This window comes from Diadema setosum, chromosome 15, assembly GCF_964275005.1.
Source record: "Diadema setosum chromosome 15, eeDiaSeto1, whole genome shotgun sequence".
In the NCBI taxonomy this organism is placed as follows: Eukaryota; Metazoa; Echinodermata; class Echinoidea; order Diadematoida; family Diadematidae; genus Diadema; species Diadema setosum.
This window is the reverse complement of record NC_092699.1, coordinates 30,827,029-30,852,160: the sequence shown is the minus strand read 5'-3', so window position 1 is coordinate 30,852,160 and position 25,132 is coordinate 30,827,029. Positions and strand designations below refer to the sequence as shown.

The window sequence follows — 25,132 nt, the reverse complement described above, 5'->3', positions numbered from 1 at the left end:
AATAAAAAGAAGAAAACTTTGTTTGAAAACGACATCTTACGGACGACTATAACCTTCGTAAAAACAAACCTCTTTCCTATGTCGGACTAATTTAACTTTGGACTGAGATTTAAACCTTCGGCATAGCGAACTTTAACAATAATTCGTTGTCATTTTTTCATTGACATTTTGTGAAGCAGCATGCGTTTCGGCAGTTTGAAACGTGTGAATGTTGCGATGTCTTTCCCCTGCAAGTGCAGACTAAGTTCGGTCACGGCGAAAGTTCCGTTACGAAAAAAAATAATGCGAGCCTTTTCTACCATAACGCACTTCCGTAAATGTTTATGCGCTTAAACGCAGTTTCTGGTTTCGGACAAAACCTGCAAGTCTTTTCTGCAACGCTCTTGCTTTTTAAATACAGCGTTGCTTGTGATTTGACGGACTTGCATTTGATTTTTAGAGTTGCGTTTAAACGCAATTGAGTTTAAATTTCATACAATTTTCTAGTTTTGTATGATTATCAAACGCAAGTCTTTTCAGCGTTCCGTGTGATTTGATGGACTTGCATTATATTTTCAGAATTGCGTTTGATTTTTAATTTTGCTCACGAAATGAAAAATAATGCAAGTCTGTTAAACAATAACACACGTCCGCAGATGTTTAGAGATGCGTTTAAACGCAGTTTCTTATAGTTTCGTACAAAAACCGCAAGTCTTTTCTGCAACGCTCTTGCGTTTGAATACAGGGTTATGTGTGATTTGATGGACTTGCATTTGATTTTTAGAGTTGCGTTTAAACGCAATTGAGTTTTAAAATGTTCCCTACAATTTTTTAGTTTCGTATGATTATCAAACGCAAGTCTTTTCAGCGTTCCGTGTGATATGATGGACTTGCATTTGGTTTTTAGAGTTGCGTTTAAACGCAGTTGAGTTTAATTTTCCTACAATTTTCTAGTTTCGTATGATTATCAAACGCAAGTCTTTTCAGCGTTCCGTGTGATTTGATGGACTTGCATTTAATTTCTTATATTGCTAACGAAATAAAAAAAAATGCAAGTCTTTTAAACAATAATACAACTCCGTAGATGTTTAGAGATGCGTTTAAACGCAGTTTCTTATAGTTCCGTACAAAAACCGCAAGTCTTCTCTGCACCGCTCTTGCGTTTAAATACAGCGTTACGTGTGATTTGATGGACTTGCGTTTGTTTTTTAGAGTTGCGTTTAAACGCAATTGAGTTAAAGAAAGTTCCCTACAATTTTCTAGTACTTTTCGTATGATTATCAAACGCACGTCTTTCAGCTTTCCGTGTGATTTGATGGACTTGCATTGGATTTTCAGAGTTGCGTTTAATTTCTAATTTTGCTTACGAAATAAAAAAGTAATGCAAGTCTTTTCAACAATAACGCACTTCCGTAGATGTATAGAGATGTTTTTAAACGCAGTTTCTAGTTTCGTACAAAACCGCAAGTCTTCTCTGCAACGCTCTTGCGTTTAAATACATCGTTGCGTGTGATTTGATGGACTTGCATTTGATTTTTAGAGTTGCGTTTAAACGCAATTGAGTTTCAGGTTCGTGTATTATTTTCCAGTTTCATATGATTATCAGACGCAAGTCTTTTCAGCAACGCACTTGCGCTGAAATGCAAAAGTTGCGTGTGATTTGATACACCTGCATTTGATTTTTTTGTTTGTTGCATTATTAATTTTCTAGAAAGGGCCCAGGTTTTAATACCGCTTCGGAAAATTTAACGTCAGAATATTCGGATTTACAAAAACATTTCATGTTCGGATAATGAATACCTACTGGGACATAGTTAAGTGTACAAAATTTTTGCGTTTTGAGAAAAACGAGAGGGAGAAAAGGGGTAAAGTGAACTGCCTTGGGTACTAAATACTCCAGTGTAAATGAGTGTATGCCCTTTCTATTCTGGCATACAAGACAATGGACGCATGGCGCGAACGCTACCGCGCCGTACACTAGCGAATTACCGAGTAGAAATGCGGCGAATCGGAGCGGGAAAACAATTCTTTTTCAGAGAATGGCGATAAGACTTTGAGCGAAAAATTATGTCGACTTAGACGAGCGAATTAACACGTATTTCAGCTCAGTTGGCACTGAAAAATCAGGTCAACTTACGCGAGTTGTCGACTTATAAATGTCGACTAAGACGAGGAAATTTTCAAGGAATAACAAAGGCAAAAATCGGGACTTTTTTATTGTGTCGACTTAAGCGAGTTGTCGACTTATGCGATGTCGACTTAGGCGAGGTCTACTGTACAACAGAATGCTGCAGACTAACTGCATTATTACATGTATGACTAACATTGCATTTCAACATCAAAGAAAGTATGCATGTGCTCTGGTATTCTATGGGTTGCATCAAGAGATGATAGAATGGAGAATGCCTCTTTATAATCCCTTGATATTAGCATTTTATCTTGTGTATCTTTTAATATGAGACAGGAACCAATAAGTTACTCTGAGGTTTTGGCAGAATTTTGCTTTCAGAGTTAAAGAGTGATTCATTCTAATCCCACTCTATATTCTGACCACTGAGGTAGCATTTTGTCTTATTTTTCACCCTCCTACTGTGCTACACAGCTGGAATCAATTAGGCACACTGGAGGACCCAACATCTCGCCTGCTGCATCGGAGACCTACGCCACGAGTATCTGCACCATGCCAAACCTTCGGTCTCTGGAGCTGAATGATGTCAGCATAGCAGACAGTTTCTTTGTCGCCCTCCCTGCATCAGCATCAAGAGCAAGGGTATCATATTTTGTTGTTCTTTTAACCTCGCTGTCAGTTTGTCTGTACTAGAAAGAACAAACAAACAAATGGGTGCACATAATGTTTTAAACAAAGATGTGAGTGTATTGAAATACTTCAATAAGGATTAAAAGATAGGAATGTTATGTTTTCTGTTACCATTCATGACACATTGAGGGAAGACATAATATTTAATTCCACCCTTTCCAGGGGTGGCACCTATTATTAAAGTCACTACCACTCTATACATAACATAAATTCTAAAAATGATAGTGCTGGTGGTAAACTTGTGAGAGTTTGGTGAGGTGATCGTGGTATGGCTAAACGTCCCACTAAAATACTGATAACTGTTTCCTCTTACATAAGTAAAAATCACTGTAGAATGACTGACGCAAAGGAAGCAAGTTTTCACTCTGCTGGAATTTACTTTTAGTGTACAGTTGTATGGAAGGTACATACTGACTTATGATATTATGAAGTTTAAGTCAAGTGATATAGATTTTTTTTTTTTTTTGGTCACTCTATATTCATACCACTTCAGTTCATCTTATTTCAACCATTCTATGATTCTGCATAGCTTCAGATTTTAAGCCACCGGGGAGGAACGGTCATGTCGGCCAATGCTTTGCAGGCCTTCATCAAGAGCATCTGCACCATGCCACATTTGCAAGTGCTTCAGGAGGCAGTTATTGGACCCAACAATTTCTCTGCTTGCTCTTCTCTATCAGCGCCAAACAGATTTGTATTTCTACTTCCTTTCTTGATACACTCTTTCCCCAAAGTTACCTTGTAAATTTTCATGAAACTATGATGTCCATAAAAATTATGTGTATTGTTGAAGTGAGGTGAGGTGATGATACAGTGGCATTACATGTCTCCAATAAAGGCAGTGTCAATAACTCTGTCATGTGACTGTAGGCCTTTCATTATTATACCCCCGCCAAACGAAGTTTGAAGGAGGTATATAGGAATCAGCGGACGGGCGGTCGGGCGGTCGGGCGGTCGGTCCGTTGCAAATCTTGCGTCGCGAACTACTTCTTCAGTTTTCAACCGATTCCCATAAAACTTGGCACAGATGTGTGCCTTGGGTTGTAGATGTGCAAGACGTATTTTTTGACAGTACCCAAAAGTACGTTGCCATGGTAACGTCATATTATGGGCAAAAATGGGTACAAATCTTGCGTCGCGAACTCCTCCCACAGTTTTTGGTCAATTTTTATGAAATTAGGTACAGATGTTCATCTGAATATGTTAATGTGCAAGACACATATTTCCGCAGTGGCAAAAAGTGCGTTGCCATGGTAACGGCATGTTATTGGTAAGATATAGGGCAAAATGCTTCATGGCAAAACTGCTTCATCAGTGTTCTTCCAATTCTCATGGAATTCATATTGAATGTTTGTCTTAGGATATAGGTCAGCATGACACATTTCTTGACAGTGACAAAAAGTATGTTGCCATGGTAACAGCTCACATATTATGAGCCAAAATGATGGAAAATTTTGTGTTGCAAACTACTTCCTCAGTTTTTGCCCAATTTCCATGAAACTTGGTACAGATGTGTGCCTTTGGTTGTAGATGTGCAAGACGCATTTTTTGACAGTACCCGAAAGTACGTTGCCATGGTAACGGCATATTAATGGCAGAAGATCAAGGAAAGATCTTGCGGATTTAACTACTTCCTCAGTTTTTTGACCAAAGCTTATGAAATGTGGCACACACCTTGATGTTGGTGGGAAGATGTGGAAGACATATTTTTCGGACGTGTCGGAAGCTGCGTTGCCATGGTAACGGCATATAAATGGCAGAAGATCAAGGAAAGATCTTGCAGATTGAACTACTTCCTCTGTATTCGACTGAAGCTCATGAAATGTGGCACACACATTGGTCTTGGTGGGAAGATGTGCAATACATATTTTTTGGACGTGTCGGAAGCTGCGTTGCCATGGTAACGGCATATTAATGGCGGAAGATCAAGGAAAGATCTTGTGGATTGAACCACCTCCTCAGTTTTTGACAAAAGCTTATGAAATGTGGCACACACAATAGTCTTGGTGGGAAGATGTGCAAGACATATTTTTCGGACGTGTCGGAAGCTGCGTTGCCATGGTAACGGCATTTAAATGGCAGAAGATCAAGGAAAGATCATTCCTTGGGTAAGACTGTCGTCACGGGGCGGGGGTATTAATCACCTTAAGTGATATTTCTAGTTTCATTTTCATTCTTAGCCTCTTCCTAAAAAAATGTAATCTGTGAAAACATGTCTGCAGGTTAATGGCAGAATCATGAGGGGATGACATTACTGCCTCGTCTAATTATTTTTACTGGTGATCGTGACCCTTATCATTACTTCGTACAAAGACTTGAAACATCAATTTTGAAGTCCATAACTGTCAGTTTCTCAGGGTTTCTTTATGTAATGTTGTGTGTATGTGTTTGGATGCCGCGGTCGAGTCTTAAGTCTTTATAGGGTTAAGTACTTTATCTCACAATCTTCTTTTTTAGTTTGTTCATGTTTGTGGTTTTCATAAATTTCCATCTACAGAAAAAGTAGCAGCAATAGAAAGTGTAGGTGGAAAGAGCCCAGTCCAAAATTTCAGATCGACATTTCGATGAAATGATGATTACAAAGTGAAAAACACCATTGGAATGAAATCTCTAGAGTCTGTTTAGCCAATTCTGACATGATTGTTTCTCCTTTGCCGTTATAAAATTATGCAACTTTTCATGAAGTATTATGCAACTTTTCATGAAGTATTATGCATGTCCATATTGGTATATTTATAAAGGTGTGATCTGTGTGATCATTTATCGCCTTTTGTATCTTTATGAATACTTTTTAGATGATGCAAGGTAAAACACATGTCTACATCGAGCAAGACCTGTCTCCACAGCAACAGGATATCAGCTTAGGACACAATACAGTCGCCTTCGCTCCATCATCATCATCAGAAGCAAAGGTACCTTTTTCCATTTTTTGGGGTCCATTTTGCCCAGATATGCCAATTGACATGACTGCCTTCATTGAGCATTAGCTCACTTATCCTCTGGTGAATTTCTCCCAGATGTAGCTGACACTTTGGGCTATCGGGAGTGTGCCCCTCATTTTTGCATTGGGTGTCGGGATCATGTCGAAAAATTTGGTTGAAATTGAAGCTTAGCTTTGATGTAGGGAGATATTTCTTTTTATGCCTCCGCCACGAAGTGGTGCAGGGGGCATTATGTTTTCGGGTTGTCCGTACGTCCGTCCGCATTCGTTTACGCGATAACTTGAGAAATATTGACGGGAATTTTACCAAACTTGGTCCAAGTATAAAGTATGATAGGGCAATTACTTGATTAGATTTTGGGTGAAATCGGCCAAAGGTCAGAGGTCAAGGTCAAATCATGAAATTGTATCCGTTTACGCGATAACTCAAGACTGGATAGGGCAAATTTCACCAAACTTTTTCCGAGGATGATGTATGATAGGACAATTACATGAATAGTTTTTTAGTGAAATCGGACAGAGGGCAAAGGTCAAAGATCAAGGTCAAATCCTAAAATTTATCTGTTTACGTGATAACTCCAAACTGGATGAAGCGGCTTTCACCAAACTTGGTCCAAGGATGATGTATGATGGGGCAATTAGTTGAGGAGATTTAGTGACATTGGCAAAAGGTCAAAAGTCAAAAGGTCAAGGTCAAATGCTAAAAATGTTGCTATTTCCCCCATATCTGTGCAATAATGCCCGAAGGTATTTTATTGAAACTTAGTGTAAACATGTACTATGCGTAAAGATTCTCCAGATAGTTTAATGTCATAAGGTGAAAGGTCAAAAGGTCAAAGGTTAGGTGAAAATGTTGCAATTTCACTTTTCTCACAAATGGTTCAATGTATCTTCATGGAACTTGGTACATATGCATGTACTGACTGGCAGGGATTATCTAGGGAATTAAGGGGTCATGGGTCAATAGTCAGGGGTCAAAGGTCAAGGTCAACTCCTCAAAATTTTACTGTTTCCCTCATATACTATATGCAATGCTTGCATTGTTAGTTTTAAAACTTAATATATACATGTATTACCTAATGGAGATTCTCTAGGAAATTTCCAGCCAGAAGGTCAAAGGTTAAGGGTCAAAGGTCAGGTTTAAATGAAAAAAAAATCTATTTTGTACTGTAATTACACTCTTTCTTCATACCTTGAAAATTACTCAATGCATAAACTTATAACAGGGCCGGTCAGAAGTCAAGTAAAAATCCTCAATTCTCCAAATATGTGTACTTGCACTCTTAGACAGTTATAGCAAACCCAGTTTGAAGAAAGTGAACATTCAAGACATTTCTGACAAACCTGTCATATTAATATTTTGCCAGTTATGTGAAACTGTCATCACACATTGTGAAGACATTGTACTATACAACTATTGGGAGAATCATGCATTATGGCGGAGGCATCAGTCGCCATAGCGACATTTCTAGTTTTTTTCTGCAACTTTCTTCACAAAAGCTTATGAAAAACAGGCCCTATCGGTGGTGAGCTCCAGCACTTCCTTGGGGTCTGGAGCCATATCCACCTAGTCGACGGAAAAAGTTCCCTCTTCGAGCTGCCATCCATGGCTCGTTGAAGTGGGCATGGTCATAAACCCTGTCAGTGACCTCCTCCACATCACGGCCTGGTAGTTGGCATGTTGGATAATGTTCGTTAGAAAAATTCTAATCCCTATTTGGAGGCATTGGGGATTCTAATGCATTAATTTGTACACATTTTATGGATGCGGGACAGAGTTTCAACAAAGCCACATTATGAAAGTTTGATATGATGTAAGATTAACATCCAGTCGGTATCAGCACTCAAGATCTGTTTGTGCCATTGATGTGATGGTTGTGTAATTCTTATAGACTAATAATTATCTTTCTGATTCATTTCTGCTTTGGATGTGAGATCTAAGATATGTTGGTCTCGAATAAGTGAGTGGACAAGTATACTAATCATTGCAATATCCATTCATCAATATTTGTTGAAAGTCACAACAGTTTGAGAGAGTGGATAATTGAATTCTTATGTCTTTTGTCTCTGCAAATTTTTATTCATTTTATCATGTGACAGCATAATTCAAGACAATATCTTCTAACTTGCTGATTAGAAAGAAACAGGTTGAACTAGGACACAAATTCTATAAAGCAAATTTGTGAAATGTAATGTACTGTGATGCAGGGTTATCATCCAATTGGTATCAGTACTCAAAAGTTATATGTGCCCTTGATTTGATGGGTGTATAATTCTAATAGGTCAATATCTTTCTGATTCATTTTTGCTTCAGTAATTTAAGGTATGTTGGTCTTGAATAAGTGAGTGGAAAACTTCACAATCATTACAAAGTCCATGCACGAATGTTTCTTGAAAAAGACAACAGTTTGAGAGAGTTTATAATTCAGTGCTTATTTATTTATTTATTTTTGCCTTTGCCAGTTTTGTTTTGTTGTGCCTCCACCACGAAGTGTCGCTGGAGGCATTATGTTTTCTGTTTGTCCGTCCCTCCATCCTTCCATCCGTAGTTAATTTTGTGGACATGCAGCATAACTAAAACAATATTTGATGAATCGTAATGAAACTTGGCACGTATATGTAAGAGTGGGCAAAGTTTTGCCGATCAACTTTTGGGTGCACTTGCTAAAGGTCAATGGTCAAAAGGTCAAACACTCAAATTGTCACTATTTCCCCATATCTACATATACACTGTACATGCAATGCCTGAAAGCATTTTCAGTAAACTTAGTTTATAAATATCCAACACTGCACACTCTGCACGCTGCATGGTCCGATGGTCCCAGACGAGTAAAAGTCACTGCGGGCCAGCTGTATTCAAACTTTTCTGGAATTGCCAAAATAGTAATGATCTGACATGTAAAAATGACAGTAAAAATTAGCATTGGCGGGGTCAGTTGAAAGAAAAAGAGCAGCCCCAATAATGGGGAAATAGAATGCATTAATTTAACAAGTTTTACGCAAGTTCTCGTTTATGTGTACCAGTGCAGCTTATACACTAAACGATTTGTTTTGAGTAAACAAAATTGTGATTGCCATTCGCGCTTGCTTCGTCATTATGGAGCTTTAGATTTTGAGACACTTGCGCTAGACGTTCTCCTCTCCCCTTCGTCGTGCTGAAAAGTAGCTTTAGATTACGCTTGGATGCAACGTATAAAGAAATTATATACTTTTTTTCACAAAGAAATTTTATTCATATTAAGATTCAGATACAAAATATAAATGTCACATACAACACATAGAAAAATGATCCCAAAAAAAATGGCGCCCCCATGTGATCGGTACATAAAGTGTTCTCGAAGTGATTTTCCCCAGTGACTGCTAGAGTGCGGACTCTTCGCACTTCAACTTCAACTTTATTTCCATTTCCATTGAATAAACAAAGAAAAATAATATACAATACATTAACGGAACATATTTGTGACAATTTCAAAGAAAACGTATATGTGATCATGAGTAACAACAGGAATTCCTTTTCTAAGGTATATACAAATACATAATACAAAGACTAGAATTGAAATGGAGGGTCCCACCAAAAAGCAAAGCTTGTAGGGTATGGGACCCTCTGAAAATACATACACAAAATCAAAGAAGCCAATGTCAACTGACATTAAATTAACTTAGGAAAGGAAAAAAGAAAAAAGGGGAAAAATAAAAGGGGAAATGAGACTATGGTACGTACAACACGCGCCATCGTGGACACAAGCACACTGGACTTCATGATGTAAGTGCAATGATAAAACGCTCCCTGGATTGATATTGCGAAGGATTGGGTGTATATACCGGTATGAATGCAGAAGAACGGCAGAAGAATGGCAGAAGAACGACTATAAAACAGGTGACATGATTAAGACAATAAAACCGAACCTAATTCGGTTGTATATCATAAGATTTCAATAGAAATAATTTTAACTCGTTTTTAAAAGAATTCAAAGTTTGTGCTGATACTACGTCGTTGGGAAGTGAGTTCCAATACTTTGGCCCCTCGTAGATGAAGGTGTGCTGAGCCAGCAAAGTCCTAAAATATGGCGAATGGAATTCATTGGATCGCCTTGTTGGATAATTGTGAACCATACGCCCTGTACTATTGTTTTGTGAGTGCACGGGGAGCACTGGAGGCGATATTTTTTTTTTCCCAGTATGGGAAAGGCATTTATTTGTCTTGGTGACTTGGATAGAGAATAACTATCAAGTCTTTGACTTTTTTCAACTGTTTCTAGCCTTGAGCCTGACGGAACAAATCGTTACAAACTTAATATACTTTAGAAACTAAGAGCAAAAATGAAAACAAGATGTTGAGCAAGACCCCGAATGGGAGTTGAACCACGGACCTTCTGATTCGCAGTCCAAGCTCTAACATACCATGCCAAAGTGAGGCGATGCCGAAGTCTGTGGGTGTAAAAATGATTTCCAATCAATTACAGCTCTTTGACTTAGTTACCGTATCATCCTTCATGAGTATGTAATATTACCTCAGCTATACGCAATTCCCCCACAATGATCGATTTGTTGTGTCAATAATAACAGCAAATTGTGGCTGTACAAAGGAACAGCTAATCACAAGAAGTGCATACCCGCGTAAAAGTTCAGAAGTTCGCGTAATATGCGCTGTAGAAATGTTACATAGTACGCAAAGTCCGCCATTACTATAAGTGGGCACAATGGCAGTCCCCATGAAATCACTGTCACCATTGTAGAGTCTGCCCTCTAGTGGTAAGGAGAAAAATCTCTTTGAGTGTTCTCTATGTTGCAGACTGTGCTGACGTAAACAAAAATAGTGTAGTATGCATTGTAAAAAAAAACAACAAAAACAGGCGACGTAAGCTAAAAATAGATTGACGTGACGTGTGATTCTGCGCATGCTCAGAGCGTTTTTTTTTTTTCTCTGTACGTCCCCGTCGCGAAAATCTAAATCTCCCTATTTATAACCCCATGATGCGCATGGCACTGCTTATAGGCTCGTATGCACTGCCATGCAATACATGCAAGGTATGTACAATGGAACTGCTGAAATGCACAATAAGTCATGTCATGTAATTCTCCAACCCCCGTTTATTGGTTATTTTCTTGCGATCGGCTGTCATGCCAGCCAACCCAGGGAGTAATTGTATATAGAAGCGCACGCATGTTGTACTCTGTTGTCTGTGGTTATGACCTTTAAATGCAAGATCCAGGGCCCATTACATAAAACTTTTTTATCAGTGACAAGTTGTTGTAAATGTTATAAACTACTGAAATCCCTCCATCTGATTGGCTAAGAGCAAATTTGTCATAAATGTGGTAGTTGTCACTGATAACAAAATTTTATGAACCCCCCTCAGATCCTGGCTTCACTGCAGCGTGGCAGTTGACATGTTAATTTACTTGTGCCGATGTTTAGAAAAAAAGTAAGACATATTCAGTAGTGGTAAACCAATCTGATTGCATCTTTTTTTTTTCATTTTACACATTATTTTCACAAATGAATATTTTTCAATCTATCAGAATCCCATAATGGATCGAAATAGGAGCAAAGAGGATCACAAATTCAACCCTGCCGTGCCGTACCTTTCAAGAACGCATGCACAAACTGTGAAGAGATTATCGGGAATAAAAATCATCACAATCCCGCTTATATTTGAGGTACAGGCTTCCCTTCTTGTAGGAGTACTGCTCCCATTCCTCGAGTGGGAGCGTCAACTTGGATTGTTGAGTGTTTCATGAGATCAAAATAGTTGAGAGTGCAGAGTGACGATACAACTCTCTTCAGCTCCTCGAACGCATGTCGATGTGATGCAGACCATTGAAAGTCACTGTCCTTTCTGGTAAGGGCCCATAGCGTCTCTGTCTTGTCCGACAAACTTGGTGTGAACGGAGCCAAGTACTGAACCATTCCCAGAAACTGCTGCAGTTCACGAATGTTGGTTGGTTCAGGCAGGCTGACTATGCTGGATCTGGGTGGATCCCGTCTTTGTCGTAGACGCATCCAAAGAAGGTGATCTAGCGGTTGCTTGATACTTCACTTCTCAGCATAAAACACCAGACCGTACTTCATGGCGACTGTCATCAAGTTGTGCAAAGCCTTGTCGTGCTCAGCTTCATTGTGTCCGAAGACAACAATGTCATCAGCGATGCCTATGGTTCCAGGGCATTGTTCGATGATCTGGTCCATTCTTTCCTGGAACACGTCCTGTGCGACCTTGATCCCAAATGGCAAGCTTCTGAATCTGTACCTTCCAAATGGCGAATTGAAGGTAGTCAAGAAACTACACTCTTCATCCAGTACAATACTCCAATATCCACTCTTGACACCCAACTTGGAAAACACCTGTGCACCATGGAGTTTATGAGTGGTCTCTTCTATTGTAGGTGTTTTGTGGTAGGTACGTTTGCATATATGCTCTGTTAAGGTCCTTCGGGTCTAAGCATACTCGAAGTTTGCCGTTGGACTTCCTGCTGAAAGCCAGAGAAGAAACCCAGTCTGTTGGTTCTGTGACTTTGGCAATAACCTCAGCTGCTTCCATCCTATCAAGCTCCTGTTTCAGTTTATCCTTGAGCTTTATAAGGAATTTCCTTGGCGGATGGACTACCAGTAGAGCATCTTCCATCAAGGTGATGTGGCATTCACCTGGAAGCCTCCCGAGTCCTTGGAATCTGTCCGGGTACGTTGACTCGAGGTCTCCTATGCTTCTAATTGGGCACGCCTCTTGATGAGTTTCGCAGTGAACTTGGACGAGTTTCATCTTCACTGCACTCTGTAATCCGAGAAGGGCAGGACCCGCAGTTTCCACAATGAAAAATCCAGTGCAAAACCATTTTCCATCTGCATACTGGCATGGAAAATCAATGCTGCCATACTGCGGTATGATGGAGCCATTGTACGCATAGAGCTTGGTTTGACTTGGTTTGACAGCAGACTCTAGTAGATAGCCTTTCTCATCGACGAGAACAGGAAACGCAATCTTAAAGATGCGAAGAGGCAGTACATTGCTTTGCGCTCCAGTGTCAACTTTCACCCTCAACGTGTGGTTACCTCTGGCTTCCTCTTCAGGCTGATGTTCAGTGTTGCAAACAACTCATCATGTTCTACATCAGGTACCTGGTTATTGTGTACAGTGATTGTTCCTAATGCCAGGTTTTCAAAGGTTGGAACTAGGTTATCTCATCTATCCGAACCTATTGGACGGAGATGTTGTTCCTTTGAGTCACGGCGATTATTCCTGGAGTTCTGTTGCTGACCCTTCTGGTTGAGGTGGCTATAACCTCGACCACGACTGCGGCTATGACCACGGCCTTGTGGTTGTTTCTCCTGCGAACAACCTCGTGATGCAGATCGGTCCCTGCGCTGCGACCTGCAGCACTGTTTCCAATGTCCCTTTTGTCTGCATTTGTGACAAATGGAATGATGCACAGGGCACTGTTTTGGGTTGTGTGTCGTTCCACAGTTCTTGCATTGCTGCCCAGTGTGCATGGCATGCACAGAGGTTTTGTCCAGGGAGCTCAGTTGATTCATGTGCGCTGCACTGGCTTCATGGCTTTTCAGCACCCGAGATTATGCGAGATATTCAGACACGAAGTGCACGGTCGACGAGATTCACTTATTGACGACATGAAAATCTACTATCCGTGACTAATTGACATGGTTTGTGAATCTTTGAAATGAATCACACTTTTAATGCTTACATTACATAAAAGGAGCTTATGATACCATGATTATTCTTATCTGCATTATATCGATATTTTCGAAAGGACTCCGAGACAAATCATAACAAGGCTTTCTATTTACATGCAACCCGACCCGTTCATAGGTTGAATCACCACATTACTGATAATCACCGTTCTAGAGATACTTGTTATAACAGCACAGTAAAAACTGAATTGGTCCCTTGCTTAGAAAACAATAAAATTTGAAAGTCTCGTTGAGTAAAACCCATAGTGTGGTAAATTAAGATACATGTATGATCATGTGCTCCCAGAGTATCCATAGATAAATTACTCAGAGATGTATACAGTGGATTGATATGGAATTATTCTGATACAAAATAGAGAGCCCCAACGAACTCATGTGTGCAAAGTAAGTGCTAGATCTTTTATCATTGATTTATATGCTACTGTATTCATTATTGCACACTACTCCATCTAGTTGTGTAAACAAAATCCAAGCCAAAGTTGAGCTATCCATCAGAGTGGAGTGTTCTTGTTGTTTACGTGGAGATCTTTGTTGCAGTTGCCTGAGCCAGAGCGCGTATACATATATTGTGCACGCGCACACACACATACCATAGGGCCCTACACTGCCATATAAGGGGGTTCACACGTACACCAATTAGCGGGATACAAATCTCGAGATTTGCATCGCGATCGGTATCTCGAGTTTTTTGCACGTGTGGACAGAAAAAAACAGATGATTAGCGGGATAAGCATCGCGATGCTAATCCCAAGAAATCTTGTGCTAGTTCATCAATTAGCGGGCTAATTGGCCCCGCGCTGGTACGTGGGAACGGTCGGGATTAGAATCTCGAGTTTTTATATCCCATCATACTTCACCTCTTTCACCTCTTTGGCGCACAACAACCGCGCACGAACCACACCACTGATGCGTAAAAAACAATGGACAAAGGGAAGTGCGCGCAGGTAGTGATAGAGAAGGGCGCTGTGTGACCCAGTTTGCAGGCTTTGCTGTTACCTCTATCGGCAATTAGCGGGATAATTCTGTACGTGTGGATGCTTGCAAAAAGCTCGAGATTCCGAGCGCGATCGCTATCCCGCTAATTTGGTACGTGTGCACGCTCGCAAAAAATCTCGAGATATGGAGCGTGATCGTCATCCCGCTATTTTGTACGTGTGAACCCGGCTATACACACAAGTCAGGTTCACATGTACAAAATAGTGGGATGACGATCGCGCTCTATATCTCGAGATTTTTTTCAACCGTTCACACGCTCCAAATTAGCGGGAAAGCGATCGTGTTCGGAGTCTCGAGTTTTTTGCACCCATTCACACGTACAGAATTATCCCGCTAATTGCCAATAGAGATAACAGCAAATCCTGCAAACTACAACATTGTAGGTAACACAGCGCTCTTCTCTATCACTGCCTGCGCACGCTTTGCCCCATTGTTGTTTGCGCGTCTGTGGTGTGGTTCGCGCGCTGTTGTTGTGGTGCACCAAAGAGGTTAAGGACCTCTTTGCAGAGGCCTCGCTGTTGTGGTGTGCGCATACTATGATGGGATATAAAAACTTGAGATTCTAATCCCGACCGTTCACACATACCTGCACGGGGCAAATTATCCGGCTAATTGATGAACTAGCGCAAGATTTTTTGGGATTGGCATCACGATGCTTATTGCGCTAATTGTTGGGTTTTTTTCTGTCCACATGTGCAAAAAACTCGAGATACTGATCGCGATGCCAATCTCGAGATTTGTATCCCGCTAATTGGTGTAGGTGTGAACACCCCTATTAACTGAAAAGACAGCTCTCATGGCAGCGGCGTAACTACGGGGGGGGGGGGGGGGGGGGGGGGAGGGGGGGCACGTACCCCCCAATCAGCTGGTTAAAAAAAAAAAATACTAGACTTGCAATTTGTCAACACTGACAAATTAGGTGATCCGATGTATTCGGAAATCAATGATTTGAGTCCTGATCCCAATAGGCATGACCATACTGGTCTCATTTGTGTTGAGGAGACGTTGGCCGTGTGATGTTTGGATTCTCATTTAGAAAAGAGAGTCAGACCTGCCATCTTGCGATCTTTGGTACCGAATTCCGCATACTCTAACGAAAATACAGAATGAAATATATTTGACCGTAGACCTCACTTTGCACACCCAAGATGGCATCTGAGCCAAAAGTGGATGTTTTGTGAAATGATTCTTGCGACATGGTCTTGGCATGTGCAAAATATGGGAAAGATAGGACATGTATTCACCAAGATACAGGATGACATATTTATGACCTTTGACCCTAATTTACATACCCAAGATGGTGTCTGATCAAGTAGTTGTTATTGTATGAAATAATGTACGTGACATGAAGTAAACATGTGCAAAATATGGGGGTGATAGGGGCTATTTTTCTTGAGTTATTGCAAAGAAAGTTGCAGAAAGAAAGAAATATCTCAATACGTCGAAGATAAGCTTTAATTTCAACCAAGTTTTTTGACGTGATCCCGACATCGTATGAAAAATAGTAAGGGCACACTTACGATAGCGCAAAGTCTCAAGTACAACATATTAAAATCTAGGAGAAATTCACCAAAGAGTAAGTGAGCTAGTGCTCCATAAAGACAATAATGTCAGTTTTCACATCTAGAAAAATTCTCTCCCATAGAAATAACACGTCATAACGAAGATACAGAAAGAAGTAGATATGACCTTTGACCCCACTTTGCACAGACAAGATGGCATCTGAGCAAAAAGTGGTTATTTTGTAAAATGATTCTTTTAACATGGTCTTTGCGTGTGCAAAATATGGGAAAGATAGGACATGTATTCACCAAGATATAGGATGACACATTTATGACCTTTGAACCTAATCTACATACCCAAGATGGTGTCCGATCAAGTAGTTGTTATTTTATGAAATAATGTACGTGACATGAACTAAACATGTGCAAAATATGAAGGTGATAGGGGTTGTTTTTCTTGAGTTATTGCAGAGAAAGTTGCAGAAAGAAAGAAATATCTCAATACATCGAAGATGAGCTTTAATTTCAACCAAGTTTTTTGACGTGGTGCCGACGTCGTTTGAAAAAACGGAGGGCATATTTGCGATAGCCCAAAGTCTCAGCTACAACATATTAAAATCTGGGAGAAATTCACCAAGGGGTAAGTGAGCTAGTGCTCGAAAAAGATTGTCATGTCAATTTTCATTTCCAGAAAAACTGCACTCCCATAGAGATAACATGTAAACTGGTCAAATTTGACAAGATTACTTTCAATCCATTTCTATGAGGTGATGCCGTCATCCAATCAAAATTTTGCAATTACATTTTTAAAAGACCATTAAGTATTAGCTACAACATACTGAAATCTGGGTGAAAATAGGCAAAGGATTAGTGAGATACGCTCGAATGAACCTGAAATTTGATGACGTCATTTTGAAAATTTACTTTTTTTACTTTATTAAGAAATTTGATATCTTTTAATCATTTTTTCAGCATCGCCAACCCATGGAATGACACGTACAACTCATCAACTTTTGGAATATGTAAAGAAAATGGGGGGTCACCGTCCATCCTGACAAGTAAAATCGGATTTAAAATTGGCGGTTTTTTTGCATAGTTGCACTGTATATCGCCATTGACGCGTGTGCGGAATTTCAACTTTGACGGGCCCGCATGACGTCATATTGAGTTGGATTGACTTGAAACTTGGTAGAAATATTCCTTGACATTTCAGACATCCGATCCGTGTGAAAAAACGGGAAATTTCTATTACATATGAGCTGTGCATGCGTATATGTGCGCGCGCATACGCGTCAGTTCTATTTTTTCAATTTTTCAAAAAATGCTCAAAATGGTCTGAAACGTGTGCAAAAGAAATTTCAGCTCGATTAGAGTATGTAAATATTTCAACGCGCGCATACGTGCGCGTCCTAAGGGTAGATATGAATTTTGAGAATATGAGTAGAATTCGCTTGACTTGAAATATATGTGACATATTCACAATTTCATTGAAAAATTCCATTCCATTAATGAGATATGAATGAGAATGTGTTTTCATTTAATGACGTCATAGTGACGTGACGTTATGTAGTTGATTGTTGTTAGATCATGTTGTTGCCATATTTTTACCTCCACGTAATAATCCTACTTTAAAATCTTGTTCTTAAAAATAATCCCCTTAATCGAAAAAAAAGCTACGACTATAATTTGTAAATCGTTTTAAGATAAAAAAAGTATTACCTTTGGAAATAAATGATGTTTCTAGGTGTACTGAATTTGTACTTAACTCTCTTTTGTATCGTCATGTAGGGTAGCCATTTTGGCCCGTATTCTGCTAAAAACTTAGACCGAGTTTAAACCCACGCCTGGGTCTAAAAGTGGGTTTTGGGGGTTTAAACCTGGGTTTAAACCACCAGTTTAGACCCAGGTTTAAACCTAGGTTTAATTTGTATTCTACCAAGTCCAGCTGTGGTCTAAATGGGGTTTAAATTAAACCTACCCAGGAGGAGGTTTATTTCGAGTTTAATTTGAGTCTAACGATGACTGGTACGGGTACCAGCACACTGAGCGTGTGTTGTACAGATCAATGGCACAAAACGAGTGGCTGGCCGGCTGGATACAGCAGCTAGCTAGCCAGCAACACGTGTGTACACACGAGATACGCCTACTAAGTACTACTTGTACACTTAGAAGACTCGAGATCTACAAATTTCGGCCTACCTGTACTAATATAACGTTAGTCTAGATCTTACAATGAAAATAACCTGAAGACTAGACCAAGAACTCAATGTAAGGGGTCTAGAGGGTAGAGCCTGAAGTCGATCTAGCCATAGACTAGATCGAGAACCTAGATCGTAGGACCTATTCGAATAGCTAGACTACAATTGTAACGTTAGATCTAAAATTAGGTTAGTGTGGTAGGTAAAATCTACTTCTAACAGACTAATATGGATACAGGGTTGATATAGGCCTATTTCTAAATTTTAGAATGGTTTCCATTTTTATCAACTGACAATCTTTCGGATGCTTAAGTGCACACCTTAAGAGAAAAGCTTTTATTCAATTTCCTACCTCAAAGTCCTGGTTTGATCAATCGCCGATCCATTCCGAATTCACGATTCGATCGACATAAACAGCCATGTCCCATCCCAGCGCACACAGAGCAACCGTGCCGCCGGCCGGCGCGGCGTGATGGCTCTGCTGGTATGGTAGCCCTACGTATCGACCACCCTTTTTGAAACCGACCGCGTATACATTGGCGCACAGAGTGCTTAGTACGCACTTCACTGCGCGCAGAGCACATAAAAATGGATTGGCTTTGACCGTTGATGAGGATGATGTGGGAAAACATGAAAATTCACTGTTCATTAATGGTTTTAATCAAGGACAAAATTTCGAATGAATATTTTCACCGAATCGTAATGTAATGTCTATGGAAGTTTCTAAAAAGCTTCGTACAACACGGTGTTCAATACAACTCGGTTTGCGTGCATTGTCAATGCAAAAACGGCGGTCGATCTCAATAAGGAGCTTTACCGCGGGGAGCTGAAACGAGGCCACGCAAGTTCGACGGCGATATTTTTGCACTGAAACTTCGAATCGAAAAGGGAACAACGGCATTTGATAGTGCTGGATTTTCTCAATCACGTAGGTTAAGTTTTTTACGTGAATTTCAGTGTTAAATATTCTTATCAAGCAAATAAACATTAGGCGGTCGATGAGTAGTAGGTCCAACCATACTTAGCATTCAAAGCTAGCTAGAGAATAGCGCTACGCATATAGTACAGTGTACGCTTACCATGTATCCTGTGATGTGCGCCGCACACGTACACAAACAAGGAGGTACAGTATACTAATGTACCTGTACAGTGCTTTTTTACGAGTCGTCGCAAGCAAAAATACAACATGCCCTTATTCGACATACCCATAAAAGCTATTCACAATCCAAGAAAGTCACACTCATGTGGCTGATACACTGCCAGTAATAAATTTAAGTGGATTTGTGGAGCGAAAAGTAATCAGAGAGGGAGAGTTTCTTCTTCCACAGAGGGCACCATGGTGGCTTGACCCAAGTCTATTTCCGGTTTAATTTAAACCCGAAATAGACTCTGGTTTAACTAAACCTCGCTAGCAGAATACAAAATTAAACCTCGGGTCTAGCTAAACCATAGGTGAGTCTAAAATGGGTTTAAACCTTGGTCTACAGTAGAATACGGGCCTTTGTGTCCATTTTTATCACGCGCCTTCGTATCTTGTTATCTCTACTATCTTTGGTATTACGCACATCACCTGAGACCCAAAGATAGAGATAACAAGATAGGAAGGCGCACGATAAAAATGGGCACAAAATGGCTACCCTACTTGACAAAAGAGAGCTAAGTATAAACTCAGTACACCTAGAAACATCATTCATTTCCAAAGGTAGTGGTAGTTTTATTATCATAAAAAGATTTAAAATTTATAGTCGTAGCTTTTTTTTTTCAATTAAGGGGATTATTTTGAAGAGCGAGATTTGAAAGTAGTGAGGATTATTTCGTGGAGGTAAAAATTTGGCAACAACATGATCTCACAATCAAAGACACTTGATAAACAACATCTTCAAAGACAGCGCGTCTCAGGCAAAGACGCTCATCACCTGAGGCGTCTTTGAAGTTAAAGGTGCATGGTCCCGGTGTTTTAGTCAAATGCGTACGCGGGCGCACAGCGCAAGTTTCCTATAGAGACCTACGCTATCGACTCCTCTTTAGCGCTTACGCTTTGGCCCACTTCCCCGAGTCCGAAGAAGTCCGATCCACTGTAGTCAGTGGTCCGATCACAGTTCGGCTCATGATTCGACTGAGGGGGATGACAGCTTTAGCAAACTTCTTTTGTGATGTCATAATAACAAGCACATACGCACGCACCCTGGCATTACTACAGACTGCGCGATGCACAGATGAATGATACGCGATGCACTGATGAATGATACCTCCGACGTAAATCCAGAGGCGCAGGTTGCGATAATATTCGGTATAAATCCGGGATATACGTCCACGGCGAAATGTGCAGAATCCAACGTTATGACGACCACGTCCAGTTGATGCGTTGAATGATGATTCAGCAAATAAGATCTAGCTAGGAATCCAGCCCGTCACAGCTTTGCCATAGCAATGTCCGTTGACATTAAAATATGGAGTCTATCTCCAATGAAGGCAAATTAATTCTCTGCAGGCAAAAATGTCTCCCAGGCTTATCTCCACATCTATAGCAGGTCAGCAGGTTACACAGGACTGACTACACTGTATCAGTGCCGTATATAAAGAGAGTCTGGCCAACTCGGTTTTTGGCTTATGTGTTTTGAAGCCTGTGATTGGTCAAAAGCTGGTCCCGTGATCTACAGGTGCCATGTCGTTACTGAACTGCGCTCATACGCAGTGCCCATTGTTAACTACCCCTTATTTGGCTTAGTTATTTTGTTACGTCTGAGCGTAAATGCTAACCCTGTAACGCGTAATACGCGCGGTAAGGACATGGCGTCCAAATTAGCAGTTGGCCAGACTCTCTTTATATACGGCACTGCATTGTATAACAAGTCGATTCAGAGCCAGAAGTGACGTAACTCTCAGAGCAGAGGTGTCAGGTACTCTGCCTACTGCAGAATTTCTCCGGCTTTTATATCTATTCACCCCTTTCTAGTACATTCTGTAATTTTCTCCAACCTGGGGCCACACACTTGAACATACTAGCAAGTCCAAGTGCCAGGAATCCTGGATGACTCGCTGCCTAACTATATATGTGCATAACATCATTGCCAAAAATAACTACCAATCACATTGGGCTACAGGGACAGTGCCTCACTCAGCCAAATATGTTATAAGCACTTCCCAGAACATTCTGGAATGGGTGAAATCATTGTAGATTCAGTGAGCTACAATGTATTTCATGTCACATGCATGTACTGTAGCTACATTGTATACCACCTACAAAATTCTCCACTGATCTGGTCAGCCTGTACGTACAAGTACTATATCTATACCAGATAGAATGTTCTCCATTAATCTGGTCACCCTGTGTACGTACACATTAAAACAACCATGCATATAGTACATCATACATGTACATAACTACTAGTGTGTATATTTGTGACACTCGTTCATATCTCATTAATTGAATAGAATTTCTCATATCTCATTAATTGAATGGAATTTCTCAATGAAGTGTACGTCTCATATAGTTCAAGTCAAGCTCTTTCTACTCATATTCTCAAAATTCATCTTTACAATTAAAACGTACGCGTACGCCCACGTTGAAATACTGACATGCTCCAATCGAGCTCAAAATTTTTTGCACAATATGTTTCAGATCATTTGGAGCATCTTTTGAAAAATGGACGGATGCGTACGTGTGCGCATATACGCACACGCAGCTCGTATGCAATAGAAAATCCCCCTTTTTTCACATGGATGGGATGTTAAAAATGTCAAGGAATAATTCTCCCAAAGTCAATGAGGTCATACGGGACCATCAAAGATGAAATTCCGCGCGCGTCAATGGCGGTAAACAGAGCACGGATATATACCCTGCTAAGATGCATGAATCTCATGCCGTTCACTCAAAACCCCATTTTCTAAAACAAACAAATAGACAAACAAACGAAACAAAAACAAAAAAGTGTCACAATTGCAGTGATATGGTGACTAAATATTCAGAAAGGACGGTCCATGTGCATTTTTGTTATTTTAAATTTTCCCTTACACAGCCATAATCATATGTGGACGCAAGAGTGGACAACTCCATACTGACATGCTTGTTAGTTTGTTTGTTTTACCCACTTGCTGTAACCATGTGCAGAAAGTGATATGGAGGAAGAAAACATAGGAAATGGGAGTTTTGCATTAGTCTGACGGTCCTCCAAAGGAAAAACAAATTTTAATATAATGACGTTGATTGTAGATTGCATGTGCTGGTTGTTGCAGTGGTTGGTAAAGTGAGTGTTGTAAACTATGGAGATGTACCTTGAGTACCCCTCCCCCCCCCCCCAAAAAAAAAAAAAAAAAGAAAGAAAGAGGAAAAGGGAAAACAAAAGGAAAAACAAATCTTAATATAATGACGTTGATTGCAGGTTGCATGTGTTGGTTGTTGCAGTGGCTGGTAAAGTGTGTGTTGTAAACTATGGGGATGTACCTTCAGTACCCCTCCCCCCCCCCCCCAAAAAAAAAAAATGATTCTCCTTTTGTTACACCAGATTTGGTAATCAAAAATCAATATCTGCGAGGTGAAAGTGCTAAATACTTGTTTGATAATACTTTCGTGACCTTGTATTTTGTAACCAAAAATAAAAAGAATATATATATTCTAATTCAGATTTTAACAGAAATATACTCAGATTGTTTTAGTTGTTAGACCTAAAGATGAAATGTGTGTCATATGTTTGTTTTGTTGTTGTTGTTGATGTTGTTGTCGTTGTTTTTAACACCTAGTCTAGTAGACTAGTAGTCCCCGACTAGGGCCTATAGGCCCTAGGTACTTTAGCACCCCACTTGACCATGTTGATGAACAGATAATGAACTGCGTGTCACAAAACAGATCTATGGATTGAAAATGGAAACGGCTCAGTTCCTTCTTCTTCTTCTGATTAAGCCTGCCTCCTTCAATACATTGTAGGAGGCTTTTCCAAGCTTTCCGATTCCGTCGATCAGTGTCGTGCTACCATGACCATAATGCGGCTCGGACCACTGAACGGCTGTACGTACAGATTGTAACGCATACAGTCAGCATGCGAGCCGAGCGAGGCCGCCCAGCGCGGCCGCGGTCGGGAGCTGTCGGGTATCTGTACACTGTAGCTCGATCTACTATCAGCTGCTCAGCTCAGCTGGCTCAGCTCATCACTTGTGCGTGCGCTTCTACGCTCTTTGTTTCGTCACTGCCAACCTGCGCAGCTAGGATGCGCACAAACTCAACTGAGGAACGTCCTTAAAGTGAAAACAAAGTTCTGGTAAGGGCTTGAGAACCCGTCTGGCACCACTTCATATTTGCTTGCAATATATCGAAAGAGTCTACAAAGAAACTTACCTGGCTGACCCGGTTTGCCGGAATGATGAGTCGTTTTGGAGTATTTTGAGAAAAATAATAAAAGTCGGTAGACCGACTTTTATTCCAGAAGGCTCCAGACTAACTCGGTCTCAGGGAAAACTCGACCCTATTTCAGACAATTCACACACAGTTCGTGATCGCCATGTTCATCAGTACTCTATAATACTACGGGTACCAAACGAGGCCTTACAGAGCAGACAGGAAAGTGCGTGCTAATCCTGTACAAAACAAATGGACAGCGCGCGGTCCTCAAGCCTACTAGTATACGCACATCACCTCAGTTGCTGAGACGCGCGGTCTTTGAAGTTTTTTGTTGTTGTTTATCAAGCGTCTTTGATTGTTTTTAGAGGTGCTTGAGAGGCGCACACTAATTTTGCATGCGTGCCAAAGAGGTTTTTGATGCGCGCGTTGTAACAACTCGGACCATTACTGCGAGTAGCCAGAACGCTACAATGTAGTTTATACAGGCCGCTCCCATCTATTATGCATAGTACACCACACTGTACAATCCAGAGGGACAACCAATACAACTCATCCCGCCGTCAAGCAAAGCGAGGCCGAGTTATCCCCGAGTCCGAGTCTAGCCTGACCCCGTTCAGGTAAGTTCTGAGATGAACGTTTTTGGTTAATATTTCCCATTTTCGTCGTTACCCATCGAATATCTTGTTATTACAGCGTTATTCCGCACATTTCCTAGGCGTACGTTCACATTTTGGAGCAAAATTTGACAACTTTTGCAGGCGTACCAGAACTTTTTTTGGGCTTTAAATGAAACTTAGTAGGGTAAATGATGATATTGAGGTATAGATGTGCAAGACATGTTTTTTGTGTTTGTCGGACAATGCGTTGCCATGGTAACCACTTAATTGTGGAGAGAACTAATTCCATAGTATTTAAGCAGTCAATTTTAAAATTGGTATCTATGATGATCTATAGGTGTAGTTATGCGAGACACCTTTTGTGTTTGTACTTGACAAAGCGTTGCCATGGTAACCGCATGTTTTCTTCAAAATCCTGTGGAGTGAACAACTTTCACAGTTTTGAAGCAATTGAAATCAAATTTTGTAGGCATTATGGCCTTGAGGCATAGATGTGGAACACATAATTTTTGTGTTTGTCGGACAAAGCGTTGCCATGGTAACCATAATTTTACCAAAACCTTTTGCATTGAATAACTTCCACATCATTCAAGCAATTAAGGTCAAATTTATTACTGTAAAAGCGGATATTTTCGCGGGACTAATTTTTCGCGCTACTCCGGGTCAGAAGAGTTTCGCGTGTTTTTAATTCCGCGGAATCAAGACATCACGCACAGGAACGTATGGCAAGCAAAAATATTCGCGTGTTTTTATTTTCGCGCTAGTTTCTGGTTGCGCGAAATGCGCGAAAATTTCAACACCGCGAAAATTTCCACTTTTACAGTATGTGTGATGATCGAAAGGTGTAGTTATGCAAGACACCAATGTGTTAATATAAGAGAAATGTGTTGCCATGGTAACCATTCATTTTTGTATCAAATTGAACCATTTAATCTATGAAGGTGAAGTTTGGTGTGTATGATGCTCTTTGAGTGTTGTTTTGCAAAATGTCCTTTGTATTTGCATCGGACAATGCGTTGCCATGGTAACCGCATTTAT

The 25,132-nt window shown here is 40.4% G+C and overlaps 1 protein-coding gene across 1 annotated transcript in view; it reads left to right on the top strand.

The window, feature by feature from the left end:
• The window catches only part of LOC140238668 (uncharacterized), a 120,913-nt gene that overhangs the window by 40,856 nt on the left and 54,925 nt on the right, over positions 1–25,132 (top strand). The window contains exon 10 of the mRNA XM_072318569.1: positions 2,582–2,749. Within this exon, the coding sequence (XP_072174670.1) occupies positions 2,582–2,749 (168 nt within the window). The remainder of the gene's footprint in view (positions 1–2,581; positions 2,750–25,132) is intronic.